The sequence below is a fragment of the Sceloporus occidentalis genome, unplaced genomic scaffold (genome assembly GCF_023333645.1).
Source record: "Sceloporus occidentalis isolate IW3139 unplaced genomic scaffold, rSceOcc1.0.p SCAF_12, whole genome shotgun sequence".
Taxonomy (NCBI): domain Eukaryota; kingdom Metazoa; phylum Chordata; class Lepidosauria; order Squamata; family Phrynosomatidae; genus Sceloporus; species Sceloporus occidentalis.
In genome coordinates this window covers 9961126-9987500 of record NW_028316992.1, presented here as the reverse complement: position 1 = coordinate 9987500, position 26375 = coordinate 9961126, and the positions used below count along the sequence as shown (strand labels likewise).

Genomic DNA, 26375 nt, shown 5'->3' with positions numbered 1-26375 from the left:
GAGGACATGACCATGAGTCTATGATTCTATGCTTCTTAGGCCAAAAATGGAGGGCATTGAGAAAAGATTGAGGACATGGCCAAATGTAAGGTCAAAGCACGCCTGTAAATATAAATACATGCTTCTCAGGCTCAAAATGAAGGGCACTGGAGGAAAATGAGGACATGACCAAATTAAAGGTCAACGCTTAAAATGGAGGACATTGGGGAAAGACAGAGGCTTAAAATGGAGGACATTAGAGAAGAAGTGAGGACATGACCAAATTGAAGGTCAAAGCACTCATATAAATATATGAATTCATGCTGCTTAGGCTCAAAATGGAGGGCATTGGAGGAAAAGTGGGGACATGACCAAATTAAAGCTCAAAGCACGACTAGGAATACATGAATTCATGCTTCTTGGGCTCAAAATGTAAGACATGGCAGCAAAAGAGAGGACATGACCATATGAAAGGTCAAAGCACTCATAGACTTATATAAATTCATGCTTAGTCAGGCTCAAAATGGAGGACATTTGAGAAAAAGTGAGGACATGACCAAATTAAAGGTCAAAGCACTCCTATAAATATATGGCCCAGCGGGTAATTTGGGAGTTGCAAATCGGATCATCATCACCTCCATAAGTAAAATTCCCCTACATAGATTTTGGCTACAATTGCTGATATCAAAAATTAGTGTAAAGCTAAAGAAGAAAATTAAAACAACCATTGTACCAAAATACAACTTGAAGTATATCCCCATAGAATGAAAAAATAGTGTAAAAATAGATTTGCACTATTAAGCCTAATTAACTGGGAACCAGAAGAGCTCTGGACTGAAGCCAGGACTTTATCACACGGAGAAAATGAAGGCTTTAAACAGTGATTATCCCGTGAAAATCACACAATCGCGATTAAGATTTTCACATGACATCACAATTAAAGAGCCATTATCCAAGGAATAAACGGGCAATAAACAGCAACAAATCAATCACAGGGAAATCCCATGAAATCCCTGTTTATTGCCTGTTTATTGCCTGTTTGTTGCTGGGACAATGGCTCTTTAATCGCAATGTGTGAAAATCTTAATTGCGATTGCACAATTTATACAGGATAATCACTGTTTAAAGCCCCGATTTTCCTTCCATTTTCCCTGTATTAAAGTCCTCAGAGACATTATTGGGGAGGAATAGAAATAGATGCTATCTGCAGCCAAAAAGAAACAGAAGCCTCAACAGAGGACAGATGAAACTCTTCAAGCATTTAAGGACTGATGAGAAGCAAAAGTGAAAGGTAACAGAAATAAGAACCCTGAATACAACTCTTTAGCTACTTGTGCACAGGAAGAAAGAAAAATACTATAATAATCAACGCAGAAAAATAGGAGATTACAAAAAAATAAAAATAAAGGAAGAACAAGAGATCTTTTCCACAACATCTGAGAAAGCAAAGGTGAAAGGATGACAGATTCATTCAAGGAAAAATGAGCCTACAATTTTAGAAAGTTAAGTAGAAGCTGCACTCAGAGCACCAGGGAGAAACAAATTACCAGAAACAGATGACAGATTACCAGATACCAATAGACTGTTTCAAGCTCGAGGGGCAGAATCTAGTCTAGTCTTAAGAAAAATATGTCAACAAATATGGAAAACAAAAGAATTGCCCACAGATTGGGAACACTCAAAATATATTACAATTCCCAGTAAAAGGGACACCAAGGATTTCAATAACCACAAGACTATTGCATTAAACTTCCACGCAAGCAAAGTGATACTTAAAATTCTACAACAAAGATTTCTACCATAAATGAAGCAAGAACAAGAAATGGCAGATATCCAAGCTTTTTTCAGCGAAAGAATAACAGCTATTAACAGCTTTATTTATATACTGCTTCATACCACCTAAGCAGTCTCTACGGTTTACAATTGTAAGCTACAGTAATTGCTCCCAACAAGCTGGGTACTCATTTTAGTGACCTCGGAAGGATGCAAGCCTGAGTCAAGCCTGAGCACTGGCTGGTATTAAACTCAGCACATTATGGTTTGTGAGTAGCTGGAGTGCAGGCATTTAACCACTGCATCACTAGGGCACTAAGGATCATATTGCAAATATATGTTGGCTAATGAAGCACTACAAAGATTTTCAGAAGAAAAACAGTCTATGCTTTCTAGATTATAACAAAGCCTTTGATTGTATAAATCATGAAAACCTATGGGTCTTCCTTAAAGAAATGAGGGTGCCATAATATTTGATCATCCTGATGCATAACCTGTACTGAACAAGAGACCACCATTAGGTCAAATACTGACAGAAGGCTTTCCAACTGACAAGAAGTCAGTTTATCACTCTATCTGTTTAACTTATACACTGAACGTATCATTAGGGTTGCCATAATGGAGGACCTCCAAACCGGGACAAATGTAGGACAAGGTTTGAAAATGTAGGACATTTTTTAAAAAAAAAATTCCTGGCTAGGAAATTAAAAAAAAAAGTCCTAGATTTTTAAACTTTGTCCTCCTCCTCCTCCTCCCGGCCTGGGAGGGAGCCTAGGCCTGCTCCCAGGCCGGGAAGGAGGCGGGGGCCGCCCCTCATCGCGGCGATCGCCGTGAGGGGAAGCGGCCTCCTCCTCCTCCCGGCCTGGGAAGAAGCCTCAGCCGGCTCCCAGGCCGGGAAGGAGGCGGGGGCCGCCCCTCATCGCGGCGATTGCCGCGGTGGGAAGCGGCCTCCTCCTCCTCCCTGGCCTCGCGCAGGCCTTGGAGGACCCCGCGGCCGGAGCTCCGACCGCGGAGCCGCCTCGAAGGCCTCGCTGGGGCCCGGGAGGGAGCGTCTCCGCGGCTGGAGCTCCAACCGCGGAGAGCCTTCCCAGGCCTCAGCAAGGCCTTGGAGCCGCCGTGGGGGCTGAGGTGGCCGCGGTGGGCGGGGCCGTCCCAGTTTGGGCGCCAAACCAGACCGGGACCGGGTTAGCACCGCCCAAACCGGGATTGTCCCGCCCCCCGGCGGGATATGGCAACCCTACGTATCATACATAAATCAGAATTAGATGTAGAGAAAGGAGGTGTGAAATTTGGAGGAAGGAACATTAGCAATTTAAGATATGGAGATGACATCATACTGCTAGCAGAAAAAAGCACACTTGAAAGGATTACTGAAGAAAGTCAAGGGGGAAAATGCAAAGGCAGGTTTACCCCTGAACATTAAGAAAAGAAAAGAATTACTACATATTATTTACATAACTTTAAAGCACACCATTAACAAGACATTGAAATAGTTCAAGGTTGGGTTGTCTGCTTCACCCCAAGATGACTAAATTGAGACTGCCATATTTTGGCCATATCATGGGAACACAGAAAAGTGAGTAATGCTGGGCAAGGTGGAAGGCAGTAGGAAAAGAGAAAGACCGCATTCCAGATGGACAGGCTCAATCAAGGAAGCCATGGTCCCGAGTCTGTAAGACCTGAGCAGTGTGGTTGATGATAGGGTGACTTGGAAGTCTCTCATTAATAGGCTCTCCATAAATTGAAGTTGACTTGGTGGCAGTTAACATCATCATCATCACCACCAGATTTTTAAATCTCGAGTTAAGTCTTGGTGGTCTTGGTGGCAACAAAATATATTTTTAGGGGATCCCTGGTAAAGAAAACGTTAAGAATCAATGTCATAGATAACACATAAATATATTCAGACATAGTAAAATGATGCTGTTCCCCCCCCCCCCTGGTAACAAAATATAAGCCATGTTTAAAAAATGAATAAGCAATCAATCAATATAATAAAATGTGATTTTACAGGGTTTAAAATTTTCTAAAATATGTAGTGGAATATTGAAAATAAAATACACGAATGCAATGCTTACAAATATGTTTACTGAATCCACATTTCTTATAAGAGAAAACTATTCTCAGTTATTCTCATGGGCAATTCTAAGGTGGGCTGCTTTCACTGCAAATCTAGATTCATTTACCAGGACTGATCTAACTGAACTGGATAGCAAGTATATAGTTTTATTCCTATAATTAAAGTTAGCTGCAGGCTCTAAACACCTTACCAAGTATTTATCTCTTCCAATATCATATAACTGACAATATAACCTGTAGTCTACAGTATTGTCATCCACTTGTTTTCCATAAATGCAGAGCCACTGCTCTCGGGGAATATTCTTACATCTACCTTCATAAAGTTAGTCTTCATAGTCTGAAAACACAAAGCTGTAAATGCCTTGTGGAGTAACGGTAGGGAAATCTCAGTCAAATATTTCTCTTCTCTGTAGTATTTTTTAAAGGAAAATTGGAAGAGAATCTAGATACCCTAATTGGTTCTGTGTCCATCCTAGCATAATAGTCATTCAACTGTTCTTTGATAGATTTGCAAATTTGTTGTATGTTCAAAACCAGCTGGTCAAAACAAAGCATCCTGAAATAATGCTTCACATCTAGTTCATTTGTACTAAAAGCACCCTGTTTGGTTCACTTCATGCTCCAAAGATTTATACAGTATTCTAAGTCAGTATAATGTCAGTGTACAATTGGATTTCATAGAGAAAATATCTGAATAAACACAAATTTAGCAATGGTACACTTAATAAATAAATTATACAAAGTGATGCTGTTTGCAAATTATAATATATAACAATACGCAAAACCACAGTAGATTATCTAAATTAGTAAACAAAATTCCATTGCTGCATGGTCCCAAGTAATGGATGATATAAAACATAATACATGGAATATAGCTCAGTCTCATGTGGATTCAGCCTTAGTCTCAAAAGCAACATTAATAAGCCTGCCATGAAATTAGCTGCCTCATCATGCCATATTATAAAGCAAATTATAATCCACATCAGAAGAAGAACAAATACAGTTATCCAATGTCATGTGAGGAGACTTCCCCTTACAAATCTAATCACCTGTATGCAGTGAAGGACTAGATGTAGGTAAACAAACTTAATCCCAGTCCAGATTAAACATTCTGTATCTATTAATTTCTAGAACCATTTTAATAAATCCCCCACAGCTGCAGAGATTAGGAGTCTCAGCAAATCTAAATCCTATTAGGCCATGACCTTCCATGACAATAAGGTTCTTTCAAATGGGAGAAAGCACTCCTGTCTTTATTTTGTACTACTTGCTAACATAATAAATAATAATAAAGTTTTTATTTATATACCGCTTTTCTAAAAATCAAAGCGGTTTACAGCATATACATAAACAACAATAAAACCATAATAAAACCACAATTAAAACCACATTAAAACCCCATCTCATGCCAGCCCAACAATGCTGACGAGGGAGGGGAGCACATTGGGAGTCGGAGGTCAAGAGTCAGGGGTATGCCTGCTCGAAAAGGTGTGTTTTTAACCCCTTCTTAAATAGGTCCAGTGAGGTGGCCGAGCGGAGCTCATCGGGAAGCGAGTTCCAGAGGTTGGGGGCCGAGATGGAAAAGGCCCTTCTGGTGGTCGTAGCTAATCTGACCTCCGGAACTCTTAACAATTGCTTCCGGGTTGATCTGAGTGTGCGGGGCAGATTGTATGGAGAGAGGCGGTCCTCCAAGTACCCTGGGCCCAAGCCATTTAGGGCTTTATAGGTAATAACCAACACCTTGTATTGCGCCCGGAAGCGAATAGGCAGCCAATGAAGGTCCTTGAGGACTGGTGTTATGTGGCTGGTCCTAGGTGTATTAGTGACCAGTGTTGCCACCATATTCTGCACCAATTGCAGCTTCCGGGTATGGTACAAGGGTTGCCCCATGTAGAGCGCATTGCAGAAATCCAACCGAGAGGTTACCAGAGCGTGTACTACCGTTTCAAGGTCTCTCTGGTCCAGGTAGGGACGCAGCTGGTGTATCAGCCTAAGCTGATAACAGGTGCTCCTGACCGTCGCGTCCACCTGAGAAGTAAGGTGGAGCGACGAGTCAAGGAGCACCCCCAGACTGCGTACTGAGTCCTTCAGGGGAAGCGTGATCCCGTTTAGGACAGGTGGAATCACCACCATCCCTGGGCCAGGGGAACCTATCACGAGTACTTCCGTTTTCTCTGGATTCAAACAGAGTCTGTTTTTCCTCATCCAGCCCATTACCGACTCCAGACAGGCAACGAGAGGAGAGATGCCATCCTTGGTCACTGAATCAGTTGGAGACATAGAGAAGACTATTTGGGTGTCATCGGCGTACTGATAACCCCGCGCCCCATGCCTCCGGATGATCTCTCCCAGCGGTTTCATGTAAATGTTAAAGAGCATGGGGGACAGAATGGCTCCTTGAGGGACCCCAGATGTGAGGGCCCTCTTATCGGAGCACACGTTCCCCAGCTGCACCATCTGGAACCTCCCAGAGAGATAAGATCGGAACCACTGGAGCGCAGTGCCTCCGATTCCCAGCTCCACTAGGCGCTCCAGAAGGATACCATGGTCAATGGTATCGAAAGCCGCTGAGATGTCCAAGAGCACTAACAGGGACATGCTACCCCTGTCTATGCCCATATTTTCTATTACACATATTTTCTATTACACAGTAGTAATAGACATATTTTCTATTACACAGTAGGATTGAACATCATAAATGCATACCTGCGCCTAAAGTGTATTTTGTCTAGGTGAGCCCTGATAAAGATGAAGACCTAGTTTTCACTGAAATTGTCAGTTATTTGTAGTAAGCCAATGAAGTAAAAGATCACACAGTGGAATACTTATGCACATAAGAAATTTAGGCATTGAGAAATTTAGGCATTGGTTTTCTAAATGAATCATAAAATCACAGAACTGTAGAGTTTCAAGGGAATCAAGTGTCTTCTGGTCATGCCAGTGTAGGAATCCACTACAAAAGCCTTCCTGAGAGAGGGCCATTCAGCCTTTTTTTAAATGAACTTCCAACAAAGGAAAAAATACCACATTTGATGGACAATTTCAAGACCCTTGAAGGCTTTTATCTTTAAACCAGATTTGAAGTGCAGAGCCTTCCAACACATATCTAATTTGCTTCATCTCCCTCAATAGCATAGATATTTTCTTCTTATATCCTGGTACAAGAGATTTCAGAATATTTTCCTTGGTAACGCCACTGCCCCCCCCCCCCATCATTTTTTCTGCCCTTTCTCTCCCCCTGCCACACTGCCGGCAAATCAGAAAAATAAGGGATTATTGATTATGGAAAGTACAATGTGAACTTGGGATTTCTTCATCCATTTCTATTCACTTTCTTGAAGTATCCCAAAGCCATAGAAGGTCTTCACAAACTCCTTGTGGTCTTAAGCCTTCCAGTGTCCATTATACCTTATACCTATAGACCAAAAAAATTGTCTTTCATATGCAGATGTCCAAGCAACTTTAATATATATTTCACAATTCTATTTTTTCCACTTATACAGTATAATGAGTGTTCAATATATTAAACATAATCAATATGGAGCAGTATTATTATTCTAACATTATTGAAATTGAATATCTTTATTTTTAATTTATTTGTTATATTTATATAGTGGTCCACCTCTCCACTTTTATCCTTACAACACCCCTATAAAATAGATCAGATTGAGAGAGGGTAACTAGCCCTGGATCACCCGGTGAGTGTAATTACTTCCCAGTACAACAGTCTAGGCATTTTTGTTACATACAGCTGGTCTTTTTTAGACTTTAATACAATGTGAGGTTGTAGAACTGTGAAGATCAAATAAGTAAAAAATGATGGAAGGGAAAGGGTTGGACACAGACTGTCCTTGACACAATCTGCACTTCTTTCATTTATCATAGTTTCCAGAAGATGCATGTTGTGCTTCTTCTTCTTCTTCGTCTTCTTCAGCAGAGTCAAAAGAGTCTCCATAATCTGTACTGCCCCTTGTCATCCAGCTGCCAGGGATATTCTGCAGTGATGATGAGTCTGTAAAATAAGTCACAAGTACTCTTAATTCCATTGAATTAGAGGCTGGCTTTGCTCCTTCGCAGCTGTAATTAGAAGGATTTTATATATCAGAGCTGGGATACAGAGTATATTGAAGCAGATCTTTAACAATTACAACTAGTCAGAATAGACAGGTAGGATTCACATAACTCCCAGCATTCTACTACTGGTTATGTTGGCCAGTGCTGCTGGGAGCTGTAGTCCAACAACATTTGGAGGGCTGTAAAATTCCAACCACTATGTTATAAATACCATTGGTCTGCTTTAAGGCAGCTGCATATGAACAGAAATACTAGGAGAGAAAAACAAGTATGTTATGATTTCCACATCAAATAAAACATGTATTAAAACAATCAAAACCTGGAAAGACATAAAACAATGATTCATCTGCTGAACTGAAAATAGCAGGCTGATGGTGATGAAGGTGATGATCAGTGATGTAGGCTTGAGTCGACTGACTCGGACGCAAGTTAGACTGAAGTTGCATGAATGACTTGATTTGGACTTGACTCAGCAGGAAATAAGGCACTGACATGACTCAGCCCGAGACTTGTATATTTGTAGTGACCAACTTGCTGGCCTAACCTCATCCAGAAATAGCACATGTGTTAGGCAATGGGCTTGAGATAGTGATTGAGGTCTACTCAGCAGACTGTTCCTGCTGCCCATTAGAAAAACTTTAGAAGAATTCTTCTGCCTCAAGCCCACTCACCTACACATAAGACCTCATTTTTTCAATTAAAGTTGAATCCCAGACGTAAGACTTGACTTGAGAATTGATTTGAAAGTATCTTGCAAGGACTTAAGCCTTGTCTTGAGACTTGAAGGTAGAGACTTGAGGCTTGACTTGAGATCTGGGGTAAAAGACTTGAATACATTGTTGATGATGATAATCTACAATGATGTAGATTGAATTTATACCACTGCAACTCACTTTCTTTGGTTGCTGCATAGATCAGAATTCACTACCAACAATGACCAAAATCTCCCTCCTCTTCCCCCCACCCTGAAACCATTTCTCAGTTGCAGCCCCCAAACCTGGATATTTCCTGTAAACAGAGAGTGGAGGAGCAGCAAACAAGCATCCCCACATTTTCCTACAGTTAGATGCAGAGTGATTGCATCATATGATTGCAGTGACCAGCAGAAGACCCTCAGAGCCCCTGAAGATACCTGTCCAGCTATGTGTTTCCAACTATAGAAAGATAGTCAGATGTTTGTCTGCACACACTCTCCACCAACCAGGAAAAGGAGGGGTGGGGTTGGGGGCCTGGAGCTGAGAAGTTGGGTTTGGGGTAGGGCTGGATGGGAGATTATTGTAGTGACATTTCCTGATGCAAAATCTCAAGCCTCAGTTTTCAAAGAAGTTAAGCCAGTTATCAGTTGTGTTGATAAAGCAGTTGTGTACAAGGACATAGCTACCACAGTTTAATTTCATACAAGATAAATTAACCAGCAATTTATATAATGCTGGATGAAGGAGCCCTGTCATACTCAGAACCATGGAGCCCTTTTAAAGCAGGAACAGACAAAAGATAGATCTGCTACTGGTAGATATTTGGATCTACTGGGTGATTTGCCATAAATAGGCAAGGATACCATCCTAATGTAAGATACCCTCCAGATGTTTTGGATTCCCATAATCTTACCAGCCAACCTGGCTGTTAGGAAGGGTCAGCAAGAACTTATTTCTGGTTTCAAATAATTTAGCAATATCAGCAACAATATGACATCCTACAATTGCCCTCCCATCCTAAATTGTACTGCTAATGAGAAGAGTTTGCCACAAGGAAAGCATCTTTGGATGGAAGGATTATGAGTTGCGTTCATTACTGATACTCAGAATGAATTCTTGGGCTAAGAGTTCTTTAATTCTTTCAAGTGTTTATTATAGAAAGTTTGTAGATCTTAAGGTTTTAGTAAAAAAAAAAAAATCAGAGTAGATTTTGCTGCAAGCCTGAAGTCTGCCCACTATGCTATATAGCACTGCCATATCACAATGAAAATAGGAGCATCTGCCAAAGCATATAGTGTCAGCCACATAACTGATCTTAATCCTCTGCCAGATCTTGAAGCAAAGATTCAGCATCTTTGCCACCATTAAGCAATAAAAATCTCATGGGAGGGTCAGCCCTAAGATCAGAGGATGTCACATGAGGTTCCAGGTCAGGCTGTCTGGTTTGAGAAATAGATTGTTTTCTGTTCTGGCTCCTTATAGACCTATTTGCTTCTGCCACACTACCTCCAGTCTAGCTTTGCTTCTTGGAATTTGTTTCCCTGTATCTGCTTCACTTCACACATGTAAAAACCTTATGTTGTATTTAAGCAATTCTGAGACTATGGCAACTCAGCCTCTTCCAGGTTCAAAAAACAATCCATAATACAGTGTTTACTTTTGACAGCCATAGATTGTCCAAAGGTTACACAATAAATAAGGAAGTAATTAATCATGTGGTTTATCCAATATCCAGCCACCTACATTGAAACATCTACAACTGCCAAGCCATTTACAGTGACAGCTTCCTATTATATATACTACTTTAGATTTAAAATGAGCCATTTGGATTACCATTACATTAGGCAACCAACTTTAAATATGATACATAAATACAGGAATTTACCATCAATAACTTTCAGCTTAGCAGACGAATAGGCAAACCCATATTTGTTTTTTGTTTCACACACGTAGACACCTTCATCTGTTTTCCTGATTCCTTCAATCTGTAACCATCCAGTCACACTATATCTCTGAGGCCCACCTCGTGCCTGTGAAAAATTAAAGGCAAATAGTAAGTATGTAGGATGAAATCCTCTGGACATGTACCTTGCACTGACTTGGGAGTTTATCAGACAAGGGAAATTGGAAGTATAATCCAATGGCAATCCGAATGTAATCATGGGGTTTCACATTATTGTGTGATAGACTACCACACGCAATTTCAAGCAATGGGAAGCTATTTTTGGGCAATGGGAAGTCAGTTCGAATGCAATTTGAATTCATGTAAATTCGCTGAACTAGCGAATTCACATGAATGCGTTCTGGCCTCACTTTCTTTTCATTCAAAATTAAGAGAAATTCCTCCCGTGTGATAAACTTCTTAATTGGATTGTACAGAACAGATCTTTCCAGAATTTGGCTTGGGGAATCTGGGAATAATTGCCCTCTAAATTAATTTTTCCAAGTTCTGGGTCCCATTGGCAGCTCATGAGTAAAAAAACAGCTATGCCTGTGAAAACTATGCCAAAATCCCAGTGTTCAAAGATGGGTCATACCAGGGGTGTCACTAGAGTGATGCAGGGGAGGGAGTTGCATTGGGAGACACCTAATTGTGGTGACACCTAACTGCTCTCCAAACACTGAAGGCATCAGGTGACGGGAGAAAGGATATGCTCACTCACAGCCACCATCAGTGAGTCAGGTGAGTGTCTCCTTCTCTACTCACTCAGCCTTGGCAGCCATGGACTCCTCTCCTTCCTCTGGCTCCCTTTTCCACCCGACCAGCAGCCCTTTCAGGCCTGGAAGGGGCTGCCAGATGGGTAGGAAAAGAAGGCAGAGGGAGGCAGTGAGAAGGCGGTGGTGGAGTCAGCCCACCAAACCTGCCACCACCAATGCCTGAATTTTTGTAGGTCCACAGTGTCCCAAAGAGACAGGGAGTTTCATAATATTATTGAAAATAATTTTGTTTAGGGGGTGTTAAAATTATGTACAATAATGCAATATTGTACATTTTTTTACAAGAACGGATAACAGCATTTAACTTATTTGGGAGAAAGCAAAGGCTCCAATTCACCGAAAGCAGTTATGGCACCCCTTCTACGGCGCAAAAAAAAGCCCCTTTTCAGGGCTTTTTTTTCTTTCTTTCTTTCTTCTCCATGAGGAGGCCATGGCATGTGGTTGCCACAGCCTGCTTCCAGGGCTGAAAGGGGTGGTGTTGAGTTGCCCGTCTGTCAAGCCCCAAAGTCTCCAAGTTGGCTTGGGTATCTTTTCCACTTAGTGGGAGATAGATGTTGCTTCCAGAGAGTGACCACTGTTTGCTGTCTGCTTTATCTAAGCAGGCTGACTGTTCACTCAAACTGCAGATGTGCCAAGCCCTACTCAACACTCACTTGTATTACAGCTATCCTAGAAGGAGACATGACACAGAACTCCAAATTTACCACTTCTGGTTCATTGCAATTCCAGGGATTAGATTATCTTTCCTGCTATGGGTTCTGCTTTTCCAAAGGCTTTGGAAAATTAATAATAATAATAATAATAATAATAATAATAGGTTTTATTTATATACCGCCCAATCACTGGGAATCCGAGCGGTTTACAATAGAGGGGATAACAGACAGTTCCCTGCCCACAGGCTTACAATCTAAAAGACACGACACAAAAGGGGAAGGGAATGGTGAGGGAGGGAGGGAATCAGGTCCAGCATTCTTCTCTCCCTCTCAGGCCTGGACCAAGGAAAAGCAGTCAGACAACAGCTTGGAAGGAAAATGTTTTAACAAGAGTGATAAAATCTGGCAATTTCTCTAGTCCTCACCATACTGCATAAAAGGAAATTTATCAATTTTGATAACTTTTTCAAAAATAAACTAAAATTACATTTCCCTTGATTTCCCCTTGTTCATTGTGTACTGTATATGTATTTGTGCCTTCCAGTTGCCTATCAACTTATGGCAACTTCACATATTTCATAGCGTTTTCTTAGGCAAAGAATACTCACAGGTAGTTTGCTATTGCCTTCCTCTGAAATGTACCCTACAATAGCAGGTATTCCTTGGCAATCTCCCATCGAAGTGCAAACTAGGGCTAACCCTGCATAGCTTCCATATCAGGGGAAATAAGATAGATCTTTTTCCAGCATGGAGAAGACCATATTGTACCTGCCTGCCATATAAAGAAGAGGAGCTTTTAAGAAAAAAAAAGATGGCTACTCTATCTTGCCATTAATGTGGAATTCAAACCTAGACTTTTAAGAATTAAGCAAAGTCCTGGGACTGGAATATCTATAGAAATTCTCACAGGGAAAAAGTGATGGGAGCATAGCACAATTGTGCAAAGATTATCAGATGACCTTGCGTGATGTCACGATAATTACATCGTTATCCTGTGAATAAAGTGGAATTCTAGCATCAGTTTTTATTCATAGGAAAATCCTGTGAATAAAAAGCGATAGGCGAATTCCTTTTTATTCATAAGATAATAATGCAGTTATCACAACGTTGTTTGATAATCTTTGTGCAGTTGCTCCCGACATTTTTGCCTGTGTGAAAATCTCCTATGAGGACCTTACCGCATGAGATTCCTCTCCAGCTACAATTGAGTTGACTTTAAAACTGCAGGAGTGCTCTTTTTTACTACCACACCTTCAGAACCATTGTGGCATTGTATTGTCTAATAATGCTAAAGTCCTGTTACCCATGCTCTACATTGAATTAATCTTCTTAGTACATGCATGAAGGTTGGAGGTACATGTGCATGCATGTATGCACATATGTTGGCTTTGTTCCCACTACATTTAAATCGGGATCAGGATCTAGGTTAAATGGGCATGGTTCCCACTGAATCCAATTTTAGAAATTTATTCAGAAAGGGGGGCCATGCTTTTTTTTACCATTTTTACCCATTTAACCCGTGTCCAAAAGACACTGGTAAAATGGGGTGTTTTTTGGGCTGAATTGATTTACAGTCCGTCCTTGCCTTACGCGGGGGATCCGTTCCAGATTCTGCCACGTAAGGCGAATTCCGCCTATGCTCGAGCCCCATTGGAAACAATGGGGCTTGTGCGCGGCGGCGCAGCGACGCAGGAGCGCGCGGGGCACAATGGGCACGCGCGCCCATTCAATTGAATGGGACGCGCCGCCCCTTCTGCCCTGCGCGCGCCCCGCAGCTTGAGCGCGTATGCTCAAGGCCGTGTATGGCGCGGGCGCGCTGTATTTGGAAATAAATCAATTCAGCCCAAGTGGGAACTAGGCGGATTTACATCTGAATCGAATCTGCCGTGGTTCCCACTGGCAGCCCAGCCCAGGGGGCAGCTGGCATGGCCTGGCCTGTCACTGGCCTCTCCTGGCCCCAAAATCCCTGGCCCAGCCTCCTTACCAGCTTCTTTGGCTGATGACTGGCTTCCCTGTGCCTTTTTAAAAATTTCCCACTTCCAGGGAAACTGGAAGGAGGTCACAGAGGAGCCAGATGCCTTGAAGTCAGCTTCCCCTTGGCTTCTCTGTGACCTCCTTCTGGCTTCCCCAGCCGTGGGAAATTAAAAAAAAAGGTTGCAGGGAAGCTGGTCAGCGGTCAAATAAGCCAGTAAGGAGGCTGGGCTGGGGATTTTGGGGCCAGTGATGGGCTGGGCCAACAAACTGTCCCCCACCACTTGCCAATTCCTGAACCAATTCCTGAAACCAGCGCAAACATAGTGGAAACTATGTTTTTTCTGAATCAGTTTCAGGAACTGGTTCGGGAAATAGATTTACCAGTAAGTGGGAATAGGACAGCTAAGGCAGGGGAAAGGCTGGTGCAGGAGAGCAAGGGTATATATAGGTGAAGGAGGCTCCTTCCTTCAAAGCTCAGGAGGACATGAGGGATGGAGAAGTGCAGTGGAAGAGCTGCAGCAGGCCAGGCCCTAGCAGCAATTCCCGGATGCCCTCCTCCTCCTTCACCACTTCTGTCTCAGACTCCAGGCCATGTCAGGCTATGCTCTCTGGTTGGACCTTGGAGGGGCATTTTATGAGTGTGTATGTGTACCCCACCTGCATATCAAGGAGTTCTTGGAGTGGCCCAAAATTAAATGGGGTTCTGCTTTATAATGAAGTCCAATTTGTGACTGTGCTGTGGAACCTAGCCTTACAGTTGTCCACCTCTGCAGTGAAAGAGCAACTGATCTCTAAAACTCTAATTCTCACTCCTAAAATCTGGTGCTGACACAGGCTTGACCTTTTTCAAGGCTATGGGAGAAGAAGGGTGAGACTGAGTAAGAGAAGAGATACTGCTACCATTTTTGTTGTGCAAGGTGAAAAAAAATCTTACTCTTCCTGTAGCTTGCAGGGAAAAGATTGGTCCCTTCATTTTTGTTTGTTTGTGTTTATTTACTTGATTTATATTCTGTCTTTCACTGAAAATGAACCCCAAAGTGGCTTAAAATATAAGTTAAAACAGAATAGCTAAAACAGTATGTGGGACAAACGTTTGCAAAGCATTAAACAATCAATCCAATTAAAACACTATTTTCAAAACATTAATTTAATACAATTAAAACATATTAAACACATTTTAAAAAACATAATGCTCTTTGCACATCTTTATGCCCCTACCGATTAATGGTGGATGACCTGTATATATAGGAAAGTCTTTCTACACTGTATACCTGTATTGAAATATGAGCATCATCTCCTGGCAGAAACATTTTATTTCCTTTTTTCTTCCATTCAAGGTGTGGCATGGGATACGCAGATACCTCACAGCCAAAAATGACATCATTTCCTGTGAAATTCTGGGTGTCTTGAGGTGGCAAAGAAATAACAGGAGCTAAAAGAAAAAGATTTGGGGAAAGTTATAGAATGGAATTAGTTGTCATAAACTTTTTTCTTTGACTTTCCTTAGCAGTTCTTCCAACTCTTTGTTGTTTACCGCTAGTATTATGGTGTCATCTGCATATCTTAGGTTGTTGATATTCCAACCTCCAGTCTTTACCCTCTCATTCCTCATAATCCTAGCCTGCTTTTCACATGATATTTTCTGTGCATTTTGAACAAATAGGGCAATAAGATGCATCCTTGTCTAACTCCCTTACCAATTGGGAACAACTCTTTTTCTCCATTTTCTGTTCTAACTGTAATCTCTTGTCCTGAGTATAGATTGCATGTCAGGACAATCAAATGTACTCCCGGCTCTTTAAGTGCGATTCACAAAAACGTATTTGCAGCACATACTAGTTATGAGTTCCTAACAGCAAGAAAAAGTAATAAAATGCAGTAACTATACAAAATATTATTAACACAGGTAGATATGAATCATGAAGGAGATGCCTGCCTGAACAAAGAGGTATGATAAAATATAGTCAAATAGAGGCTACAGATGGGTCCAAAGTGCTGGCTTTGGCTCAATCCAGAGGCATGGTGTTGAGATGATGCACACCACCAGATCGAACCAAAGTTGTGCTGTGGTTGCCTAAGGCGGCTTAAACCTGGAGCAAAAATGAGTCCAAAAGATGCGCTCCTTGCCAGAGGTCTGTTGTGGACTGCAGCGGCGGCCAGCCTTGGAACCACAGTGTCTGGTCACTGCAGTCCAGTGCTGAACAGAGAATTATCATTATCAGGGCAAATGTGGCCTCTGGCCGCTCCTTTTGCCCCATCTCCTTGAGGCCAGAGGCCACATTTGCCCTGATAATGATTTAGCCTCTCAGGATGAGAAATTCCAGAATTTGAGTGTATCCACTGATGTGGCCCTGTCTCTTCTCATCATTCATGACTCTACCCTAGATTGGGATCTTTGGGGTGGAGGGAACTTTAAACTTGCCTAATTTGGACTGAGGATGTGTGTGTGTGTGTAAAAGGATCTAATTAATGGATCCAGGGTGCAGGCAATGTATATTTCAGGCACAAGGCTACATAATCTGGATTTGAAAAACAAGAGGGAACAAAAGGTTAAAGACCAATACGTCCAGACACAGATCCCAATCAGAACAGATATCCATGTGTGAAATGGAAAGGAAAGTCTGGATTTGGTTGCTATGTTCATGTATGCACATTTGAAAATCTCTCTGCTATTATGTAAATATTTCTATTTATATAATAGCAGAGATTTCCAAATGTGCATATATTTGTTAGGTTCAGCTTGCTGCACAAGTGCATAGTGTGGATGGGCAACTACAAGGTCCCCATTGGCTCTCCCTTTTCATTTCTTTGTAATCTTTAAACTGAACTAGAAGGGATGGTATTTAAAACAGAAGACTGACCTTTGACATGTTCAAAGGACTTCTCTCTGTGAAGTAAGATATGTGACCTCTGTAGAGTATAGTGCTTATCAAGTCACAGTGCTGATCAGGCTTAATATAAGTCAATATTAGCCACTAAGGGCTTTTCTTGTCATGAAAGAGATAGAAAATACATTCTTTTGACTACCTGTGCAAAAACTGGGAAGAGGTATGAGGATCTAAATAGACTGTGCTTTAATCATAGAATTATCTTAATTTTAACTGTATGGCTTCCTTTTATCTGTTGGACAAACATGGGGCTTACCTCTGAATAAACATGCCAATGATTGCGGTATTACGGATAGTGAAATATTAACCGTGGATAATATATTGTGAGGAATTCACTTCTGCCCTTTGACAGGATCAGTTATATAATGCCTTCTTTTCAGATTCGAGGCCTGAATTCTATTGCTAAGGATTTGCTAATGTGTTGACTTACCATGTAACAATTGATTGAATGGGACTACTCTAGTTAGGAGTAATCAATAGGATTCCAGCCGAACTTAAAAGTATTGATTTGGGAAATAGGCCCCAAACATCTCATGGTTGTTCACTGCCTTGAACTAGTGAGACAAGCCTCAACAATTGAAAAGTTGTGTGTCTGTCTGTCTGTCTGTCTGTCTGTCTATGTACCTTCAAGTCACCTGTCAACTTATGATGACCCCATTAATTTCATAGGGTTTTCTTAGGACAGGAATACACAGAGGTGGTTTTGCCAGTTTCTTCCTCTGAAACATAGGCACTGTATACACACACACACACACACACACACACACACAAACACAAACTTTTCAATTGCTTTTAATTCTAATGACAGTTTAATTGTATTTAAACTTGTAACATATGAACTTCTATATCTATTATAACTTTTGTAAGTGTAAACTATCTTGAGTCCCAGAGATGGGAAAAAAGTAGAATACTTAGGTAGGTAGGTAGGTTTGAACTACAAGTCCCAGTAGCTCTGGCCAGCACAGGAATGGCTTCTGCTGAACAACATCTGGATGGCTGCATAATCCCTACCCCCTGCTATAGTCCAAAAAAGTAACTTCTAAAATAAGAGACTTTTTATACCAAGTCAGGGGCTTGACAGACAGGCAGGAAGGGGCGGTGAGATGCAGCCGTTTTCTGTGCTGGATTGTTGCTGTGGCAATCGCATGCCACGGCAACGATCCGCTCCCTCTCGGAAGCAAAAAGAAGCTTCTTTAAGCAGCTTCCTGGAAGGGGCGCCATAATGATGTTCGCGCGCCATGATGACGCCCCTTCCAGCCAGTGCCATTTGGGCACTGTACCGCCCTTGCATCATCATGCTCCACCCCGTGTAAATGAGCACGTGCCATGATGGTGCCTGGGCAGCAGATGGGATCTTGGCCGTGTGGCTGCCAAACCCTAATCCACATACAGGCCGGTGTAAGCTGCTGGTCTGTACAGGGCCTCAGTTTATTTTAACCTACTATAAAATTGGAATGAACAGGAACAAAATCAGGGACCTTTCAATCAGTCTGGGACACATCCAGATTAATTGAAAAGTCCCAGATTTAGGGAAGTGGCATAAAAAGTCTCTGATCATACCAGGCGCTGAAAGAAAATATTCTGTGATAAACAAAATTTGTATGGCTCTCCAAAATAAAACATGAAAGAACAGGATCAAAATCTGGGACTTTCTTGTGTTTTTAATCAGTCTGGATGTGCTCTAGTTTGTGCTCGGTTAAATCAGTAAAGAAAGATAAGAGAGGAGATGGAGGAATCTTGCCCTTCCCAGTAGGCTTAGGCAAAAGCAAACTGATGCAGCCCTCCTAGCTTGTCTCTTCTTCCTCATTAATAACTCTTGCCATATTTCTTAGCCACACATGTCCTGGCCCTTCGTCTGTGAAATGTTGGAGGGAATGACAGCTATGTGTGAAAATAGTAATTATGAAAAATTTATTGTGTTTGCTGGAAAAAAATGTTTTCCAGCAAAGAAAAGATGCTGACCTTCATCAGAGCTTTTGAAATAAAATCAATTTTATTTATTGACAGTCTCAATAGTTATCTCTATCTACAAAGGGAAGATTGGAATATGGTGCTTAAAATGCCTCCCTGGGTGGAATAATGTGATACCTTTTATTTGTGGTGCTGTTTTTAAATATTACAAAAACGCTTCATGCTGTCAGAGAATGCTGCAATAGAAAAACTATCCAACATGGACCCAAGGAGCACTGATCTGGTTGAGACACCCACACCCAAGACCCAAAGTTCAATCCTCAGTAGGATTAAAGCTGTTCAAATCCCTCAGGCATACATGGGAATTCAGGCAGGCTACTGTACATAGGAAGAGTGCATGCAATCCAATACCTAGACAGTTCTACCCTGGTAATTCAAGTCTGTTTAAAACACTGTTTTTGTTCTTGTTACTACTGCTGTGCACACAGTGAGGCAGCATATCCCATCTGTTTACAAGAGCGTCAGATCTTTCTCCCTCCATCCCAAACACTGAATAGTAGCTGTTAATTTTGAACTCAGCGTGAAGGACAGTTATAACTGTGAACTGTGTGATTTGCTGCCATTTCACTTAGGCACTAAATTCTGTTTTATAACTTTCATTTTGATCATGCTATTAAAGTTATTATGCTTGCAAGGTGGGAGCACATTTTAATGTAATTACAATGTAGTTTTCAATTCAACATTTGGATTAAATCTGTACAATTCTAGAGTTATTACAATTATGGTACAACAGACAAATATGTGGATTCTTTTTGGCTGCTTTTGTAATGTAATGGTTTAAATCTAGACACTAGAGGGAGTCTATTGAGTCCTTTGAGCACACTCAGTGAACAACCATTACAGTAATGATTAGGGCTTTTGAAGACGTGGAATTTAAAAGGTATCTCTGATCACCCCAATCACTGGCCAATTATCTATTGGAAACTATTCCAAATCCCATTTTTGGCTTAGTTTTCAGTATCAGTGCCACATCTAGCCTACATTTAGACATGCTTTTGATAATGAATGGTTCCTACTCCCTATCTCCATCCTGTAACATGATTAAGCTGAGCAACAAATATATTTGTTGGAGACTTATAGACTGGCATGTTTTGTTTATTTTGTTAGTCTTTAAGATGACACAAGCCCCATAGTTGTTTTTGTTTTAATAGACTAACATGACTAAAATGATGGGTTTAGTAATACACCTAATTATTTCAAGAAAACATATCCAGAGGTAGTTGTGTTAGTCATGTAGCATACTACAATAACATGAAAATTTCATAAAAGAGTGATACCTTTATTGAGTATCACTAATACAGGTATTACTGTTTTGTGGATTTGGGGTGTTTCTGTAATCATTTCACAGGATCAGCTTCTTTAAACTATTTTGAGTTATAAAGTTACCCTGAAATTAGTTAAACTAGTATTTCTTTTAAACATGTGGTTATTCCAGAACTAATGTTCATGCTTGTATCTGTACCTTCAAGTCATCTGTCAGCTTGTGGTGACCCTATGAATTTCACAGGGTTTTTTTAGGCAGTGAATGATCAGGACTGGCCCTGCCATATCGAGACAGTTGGAGGATGGTCATATAGTTTCCGAAAAGTAATTCATAAGACAATATAGTCAGTTTGGTAACCTTGAAATGCCAGCCCTTCAGTTTCACCATGTTCACTAAATAAACAGGTATCAGTTTGTTCACTAAATTTCTAAACATCTCAGAACTTCTGTGTCAGGAATGAATTTTTCCTGAAGATATTTCAATTATCCACACAATTTAAAAGCAATATCTAGTCAAGGGTTGGCCAAATGCAGTGGGTTTGGGACCAAATTTTCTGCCTCTTCAACATTCTAGAGGCTGCATGAACTACCAAAAGGTACTGGGGGAAAGAGCCTAAAACAGGTGGCCATGGCCACATCTGTTTGTTTGTTTGTTTGTTTGTTTGTTTGTTTCTTAAATGGGTGTTATTTGATCTTTAAACAGTACCAGGAAGGCCTGCAACTTGTTTAAAAGTTGAATGGTCTCCTCTACAGGTCTCCTTTTGAGAGACCAGAAAAGGGTGACTCAGGGATTCTAAAGGAGTGGAGAGGTGTAAAAGGAGCCTTGGGGACATATGTGACCCTAGGGCCACACTTTATACCCCTCTGCTCTAGCCAATCGGTTTCCCCCATGGCGCCCACATTTTGCTGTCTCTTTGCTCCAATCTGTTCTAAGAGTAAAATGCTTACTCTGCACCCCTCCCTCCCTCTTTCATATGTGCACACCCTTACCTTTTTTGTTGTTGTGTAACTTAAAGCCAACCCTAAGGCAACAGGGTTGGCAAGATTTGTTTTCTTGGCAAGATTTGTTTAGAGGGAGTTTGCCATTCCCCTCATCTGAGGCTGAGAGCCTGTGACTTATCCAAGGTCACTCAGTGGGTTTTATGGCAGAACTGGGAATTGCACCCTGGTCTCCAGAGTTGTAGTCCAACACTCAAACCACTACACCACACACTGACTTCATACCCTTACCTACTCAGACAAAAATTTCCAGATTGTCAAAAATTGGAAAACAGAATGAGACTTGCAAACTCACATGATCAAATGAAAGTGCAAAGCAAGGAGCAAATATATTTGTGCAGTCAACAGAGCTATCTAATCCTGATCATCTGTGGCACAGTGTAATGTTTTAAAGCACAGCAGCCTTGCAAAGTTGGGCAATAGTATGTGAATAGCATGTCAATAGTGAATGAAGATTGAGTCTCCCTTATTTGAAATGCTTGGGACCAGAAGTGTTTTGGATTTCAGATTCTTTCAGAGCTTGAAATGTGCATATAAATAATGAGATGACTCAGAGATGGGACCCAACTCAAAATACAAAATTAATTTATGTTTCATACACATAGCCTCAAGGCAATTTTATACAAAATATTTTAAATAATTTTGTGCATGAAACCAAGTTTGTGTACAATAAATGATCAGAAAGCAAAGTTGTTACTATATCAGCCAACCATGTGATCGATTTTGGATTTTGGAGTACTTCAGATTTTGGAATTTCAGATAAGGGATATTCAACCTGTAGTATTTGAATAGTATGAATAAAATATAATTACAGATTTTTGCATCAGTGAGTAATATTACTGTTATGTGACTGGTCTGTCCCCTCTTTTCTAACTGTAACTGAGTTTTAAGCATTCACCTTTGTTACTATCAGCATCGTCTTTTATGTTCCTACTCCACATTTCCTAATTCTTAATTTTAGACTGTAAGCTCCATGGGCAGACACCTGTTTGGTTTTTTTACCTGTCAAACACTGTTAACATACTGAGGTAAATGGTATCACCAGTTGGTATCATTCAATAGACCTAACTTTTCTTAAACCCAGGGCGATATCAGAATATATGCCTGTATTGCAGGAATATTTCACTGATATTGCAGATCAATAAACCAGGAATCATTTTCTTAGGAACAGGGTGCCTGCTGAACAAGTAGTAAGAGCTATATACAATTGACACGCCTTGAAGATGGTCCAAATCACATATGAGAGTTGTACATAAATTCATTTTGACTCCGCTTCATATGCCCTTTGGACCTCTGTACCAAGGCAGTGTTAAATCACTTGGAATACAAGGGAACAATGATGCTAATTGCTAAAGAATGACTCATTTGCAGATAGGCCTATAAAACTGTCCCCAAGCTCATCTCTCCATTCAGTTATCTTTTGACTTTGCCCCCCCCCCCCCCCGCACATGCAATGTTCGTTCATGCAGACTTTTTGTTACTTGATGTAAAACGGAAAGATTGTTGAACATGTGATGCATTTAATTCTGTATTAAGACTCTAAGGAATTTGGGGCATCTTAAATTTCTGAACCATTATACCTATATTCTCAGAATTTTAAATGTTACTGTTGTTTGGATTTTGTCATTGCTGCTGCTACTGCTGATTTTACTGCTACTATCACTATTACTGTTGCATCCTCAGCATTTCTACTTCGTGAATTGTCTGAGAATCGGTTTAGACATTTTGAACCAATATTATCATTGTGACTACATTGACTGAGACTAAGCATTGCATAAGTGCTTCTAAACTTGCTTTCAGCCATGTGCTCCTCTTTCCACAAATATGGGAATCACTACATCCTAGCTATTAAATAAAGAGCATACTTTCCTACACTTTGCTGCATGTTCTTTTAGTCTATGATCCTACCATTTATTAATGTGTGTGGTAGATGAGTATTCTTTCACTGTGTTAATCATAGATATTTTACAGAAAGCAGAAGTTGCTATGTTGACTATTTGAAAAATTCCAAAATCCAGATTCTAGTAATAGGTTTATGAGGCTAACCCAAAAGGCACAAACATGTCTCTGTAGCGATTATGGAACTCCTTGCCAAAGGAAGTTGGCTGACTCCACCTGTTTTTTCAGTGGACAGCTAAAAGAATGTTTTTCCATGTTGCCTTTGATGTCTGAAATTGTTCTGTTTTAATTATTTTTTCTTAAATTATATTTTAACATTATTTTAAGATGGTTTTTAAAAGGTTTTAAAGAGCATTTTAACGTGTTTTTAATTTTTGTGTCTTTACTGGTGGCTCAAACTGTTAAGATTCTGACTCTGTTGATTGTAAGATCAGCAGGTTGGCTGTTCGAGGCCCAAGTGCTGCAAAATGGGGTGAGCACCCATCACCAGTCCCAGTTTCTGCCAACCTAACAGTTCAAAGGCATGCAGATGCAAGTTGATAAATAGGTACCACTTCAATGGGAAGGTAAACAGCATTCTGTGCAATCATGACCCAAATGACCCACAGAGTAGTCTCAAACAACGCTGACTTTTCAGCTTAGTAACGTAGATGAGCACTGACCCCTACAGTCAGACCAACTTGATAACCTTGTCAAAGGGGGAATACCTTTACCTTTTCTTACTGATTTAATTGTTTTTATTTGTTGTGCAACCCCTTGGGAATCTTTGTGGCCTGGAAACTGATATCAATACTTAAAACAGAACAAAATAGAGTAGAGTAGAATTTTGGAACATGAACAAAAAGTTATGCTGCATCCCAACTTTTATATTGTTACAGAAATACTTGGGAGAAGATGTCTCATTGCTGCTGTTTCTTATTTTATTCAGAGATTTGTCTGAAGAAATTTTGATACTGTAAGGACTGGAACCAGGAAGGATGTTTCCCAATTCTAGAAAAACAGAGATTACATTTGGGATTATGGCCTAATATAGCCCAAAGATACAATTTAAAGACTTAGGGTGCATCTACACTGTAAAAAAATACAATTTAACACCACTTTAACTGCCACGGGATTTGTAGTTTTGCAAGGTCTTTAGCCTTTTTGCCAAAGTGTGATGTTGCCTCACAAAACTACAAATCCCAGGCTTCTGTAGGATGAAGCCATGGCAGTTAAAGTGGTCAAACTGCATTATTTCTACAGTGAAAATGCACCTAAAACAGTAGGCTACATAAAATCCTACATAGATTTTTTTCCCCATTAGTAACTCCCATTGAACTCAGCATGGCTTATTTCTGAATAGACATGAGCGGGGTTGCTCTTTTGGATTGCAATCCTGTAGATATGTTTCTGAGAGCAAGCCCCAGTGACCATAGCATCCCCATGCTCTCCATGAAGCACAATAAATATTAACTTCATTAGGATCTGTTCTGTCTTGCCCTTCCTTACCTGATTTGCACGGTCCTTTGTGCTTTATGCTGCTGTTTCCTCCATTCTCTGCAGAAGCCTCCTTGAACCGGCAGATGTTCTCGTAGGTCTTCCCATCAGGCCCGCACACAGTCTCCTGTGATTTGCACACACACTGTGGCTCAGGGATTTCTCCAGATTTTATGTCATCAACATTCAGTCGGCACTCCAGGTTGTCTCCACAGTGCCCATAGAAATTGCTGCCTTGGTCCAAGTCACAGATTTGTCCTTCTACGTTCCCGCATTCGGGACAGCAGCCACACAGGTCTAATACAGTCCCAGCTCGACAGTTTGTGGGCACAGAACAGTGTTCCGAATGGCATGTTCCACAGCCATCACCTTCTCTTAACAATCTCAGCCAACCTCTATGGTACCAGGCAGGGACAGTCTGAGAAACCGCCACCAAGGCTCCTACCAGCACAACTACAACCAGCAGGGGCTTCATCTTGAGACTGAGGTGCATAATAAGAAGCAAAGACCTTTGGAGTCTAGCCAGAAGGAAAAGGGAGAGGAGGCGGAGGGGAGAGAGCATGTCGCATTCCAGTTTTGGCTTTTGGAATATAAGTCTACAGCAAAAGCACAGACTTTTAAAGACAACCGAGCACCAGATTCTTGATTCTTCCAAATCAATAACAGTGAAGACAGACAGACAGAGATCTTTAACACAGTTTTCAAAATAATAATATGATGATTATAATACCACTGTACATGCAAAGAAAATGTCCCCTTACAGATTCCCTAACATTCTCATAAAATATCTCCTTCTGCATTTCTTAAAAGCATTGTTCCTTTTTGACAAGGAAAGCACAAAATAAAGTAATAAACGTAACAGATAAAGAAGAAACCTGTGTCACAAAACAAAGAAAAAAGTTACACATATATTCCTGCAATAATGATCATTTTTCAAAAGAAAATCAATAAAAGAAGAATTTCCCCTTCACATACTTTGCTGGTACTGGATCTGGTGTCCCTACAAGAACCAAAAATAAAACCCAGATCTTAAGAAAAGAATCCCTCCACCTCTTCTAATATTATTGCATCAGTGCTCATCATCCCTAACACAGTCAAGATACATTCTCCAGTGTACTTCAGCCACTTAGACATTATTCAAATCACTGCATCTGTTAACATATTAGCCACAAATTATTGGTTTTCCTGTAATGCGTAACCCTTTTTCTGGTACAAAGGTTCTAATAAAGTTATATTTCAAAAGTAACAGAATAAGTGGGAACAATGTTAATTTACAGGTGCAATGAGTAACATTTGCTAATTACTTTAAAGTAATTAAATATTATAGCTATTAAAGGGATTTAAAAAAGTAATCTCTCAGGCTTTATGCAGAAAAAACAAGTTTGCTCCTTGGAAGGAAATTTTGCCCACTTTCCTACCCCAGTCTGTTTGCTTTGGATCAAAGAACAAAGATGCTTATAGAATCATAGAGTTGGAAGAGACCACAAGGGCCATCCAGTCCAACCCCATTCTGCCATGCAGGAACTCCCAATCAAAGCATCACTGACAGATGGCCATCCAGCCTCTGTTTAAAGACCTCTAAGGAAGGAGACTCCACCACACTCTGAGGGAGTAAAGCTTCTTCATGTGGAATGGGGACCATTTTGCCTTTCACTTCAGGCAATAAAATGTCAGTGGCCATTCCTGCCAGTGAGTGCTACAAAACCAACTGGCATTATTCCATAGGCATAGCACACAGTGCTCTAATTCCTAGGCCAGGTGCTTCTATAGGTGGTTAACCTCTACACAGAGTGTACCACTTCAAAGGGCAGTTAGGGACTAAAATGATGAAATACTCACCTTCCTCTTTTGGTTTTAGCTGATGTTACCAGAGTCTCATTCATACTACATGATTGTAGTGCTATGATTCCATTTTAACTGCCATGGCTGCATGC

At 40.8% G+C, this 26375-nt stretch overlaps 1 protein-coding gene across 1 annotated transcript; it reads right to left on the bottom strand.

The window, feature by feature from the left end:
* Positions 1 to 7700: 7700 nt before the first annotated feature.
* On the bottom strand, positions 7701 to 24931 carry LOC149305260 (kazal-type serine protease inhibitor domain-containing protein 1-like). The gene is made up of 4 exons (XM_089478013.1): positions 24454 to 24931; positions 15217 to 15377; positions 10486 to 10630; positions 7701 to 7843 (listed from the first exon to the last, which is right to left on the bottom strand). The coding sequence occupies exons 1-4, from the start codon at positions 24914 to 24916 to the stop codon at positions 7704 to 7706; spliced, it is 909 nt and encodes a 302-aa protein (XP_089334139.1). The 5' UTR covers positions 24917 to 24931; the 3' UTR covers positions 7701 to 7703.
* Between the last annotated feature and the right edge of the window lie 1444 nt (positions 24932 to 26375).

Bases quoted from the DNA above. Each gene is read 5' to 3' on its own strand.
- LOC149305260 (XM_089478013.1), bottom strand. From the start codon at position 24,916: ATGAAGCCCCTGCTGGTTGTAGTTGTGCTGGTAGGAGCCTTGGTGGCG. The intron at 15,378-24,453 runs GTAAGGAAGGGC...TTTTTCTTTTAG, and splicing joins CAAAGGACCGTGCAAATCAG to CTCCTGTTATTTCTTTGCCA. The intron at 10,631-15,216 runs GTATACAGTGTA...AATTTTTCACAG, and splicing joins ATGCTCATATTTCAATACAG to GCACGAGGTGGGCCTCAGAG.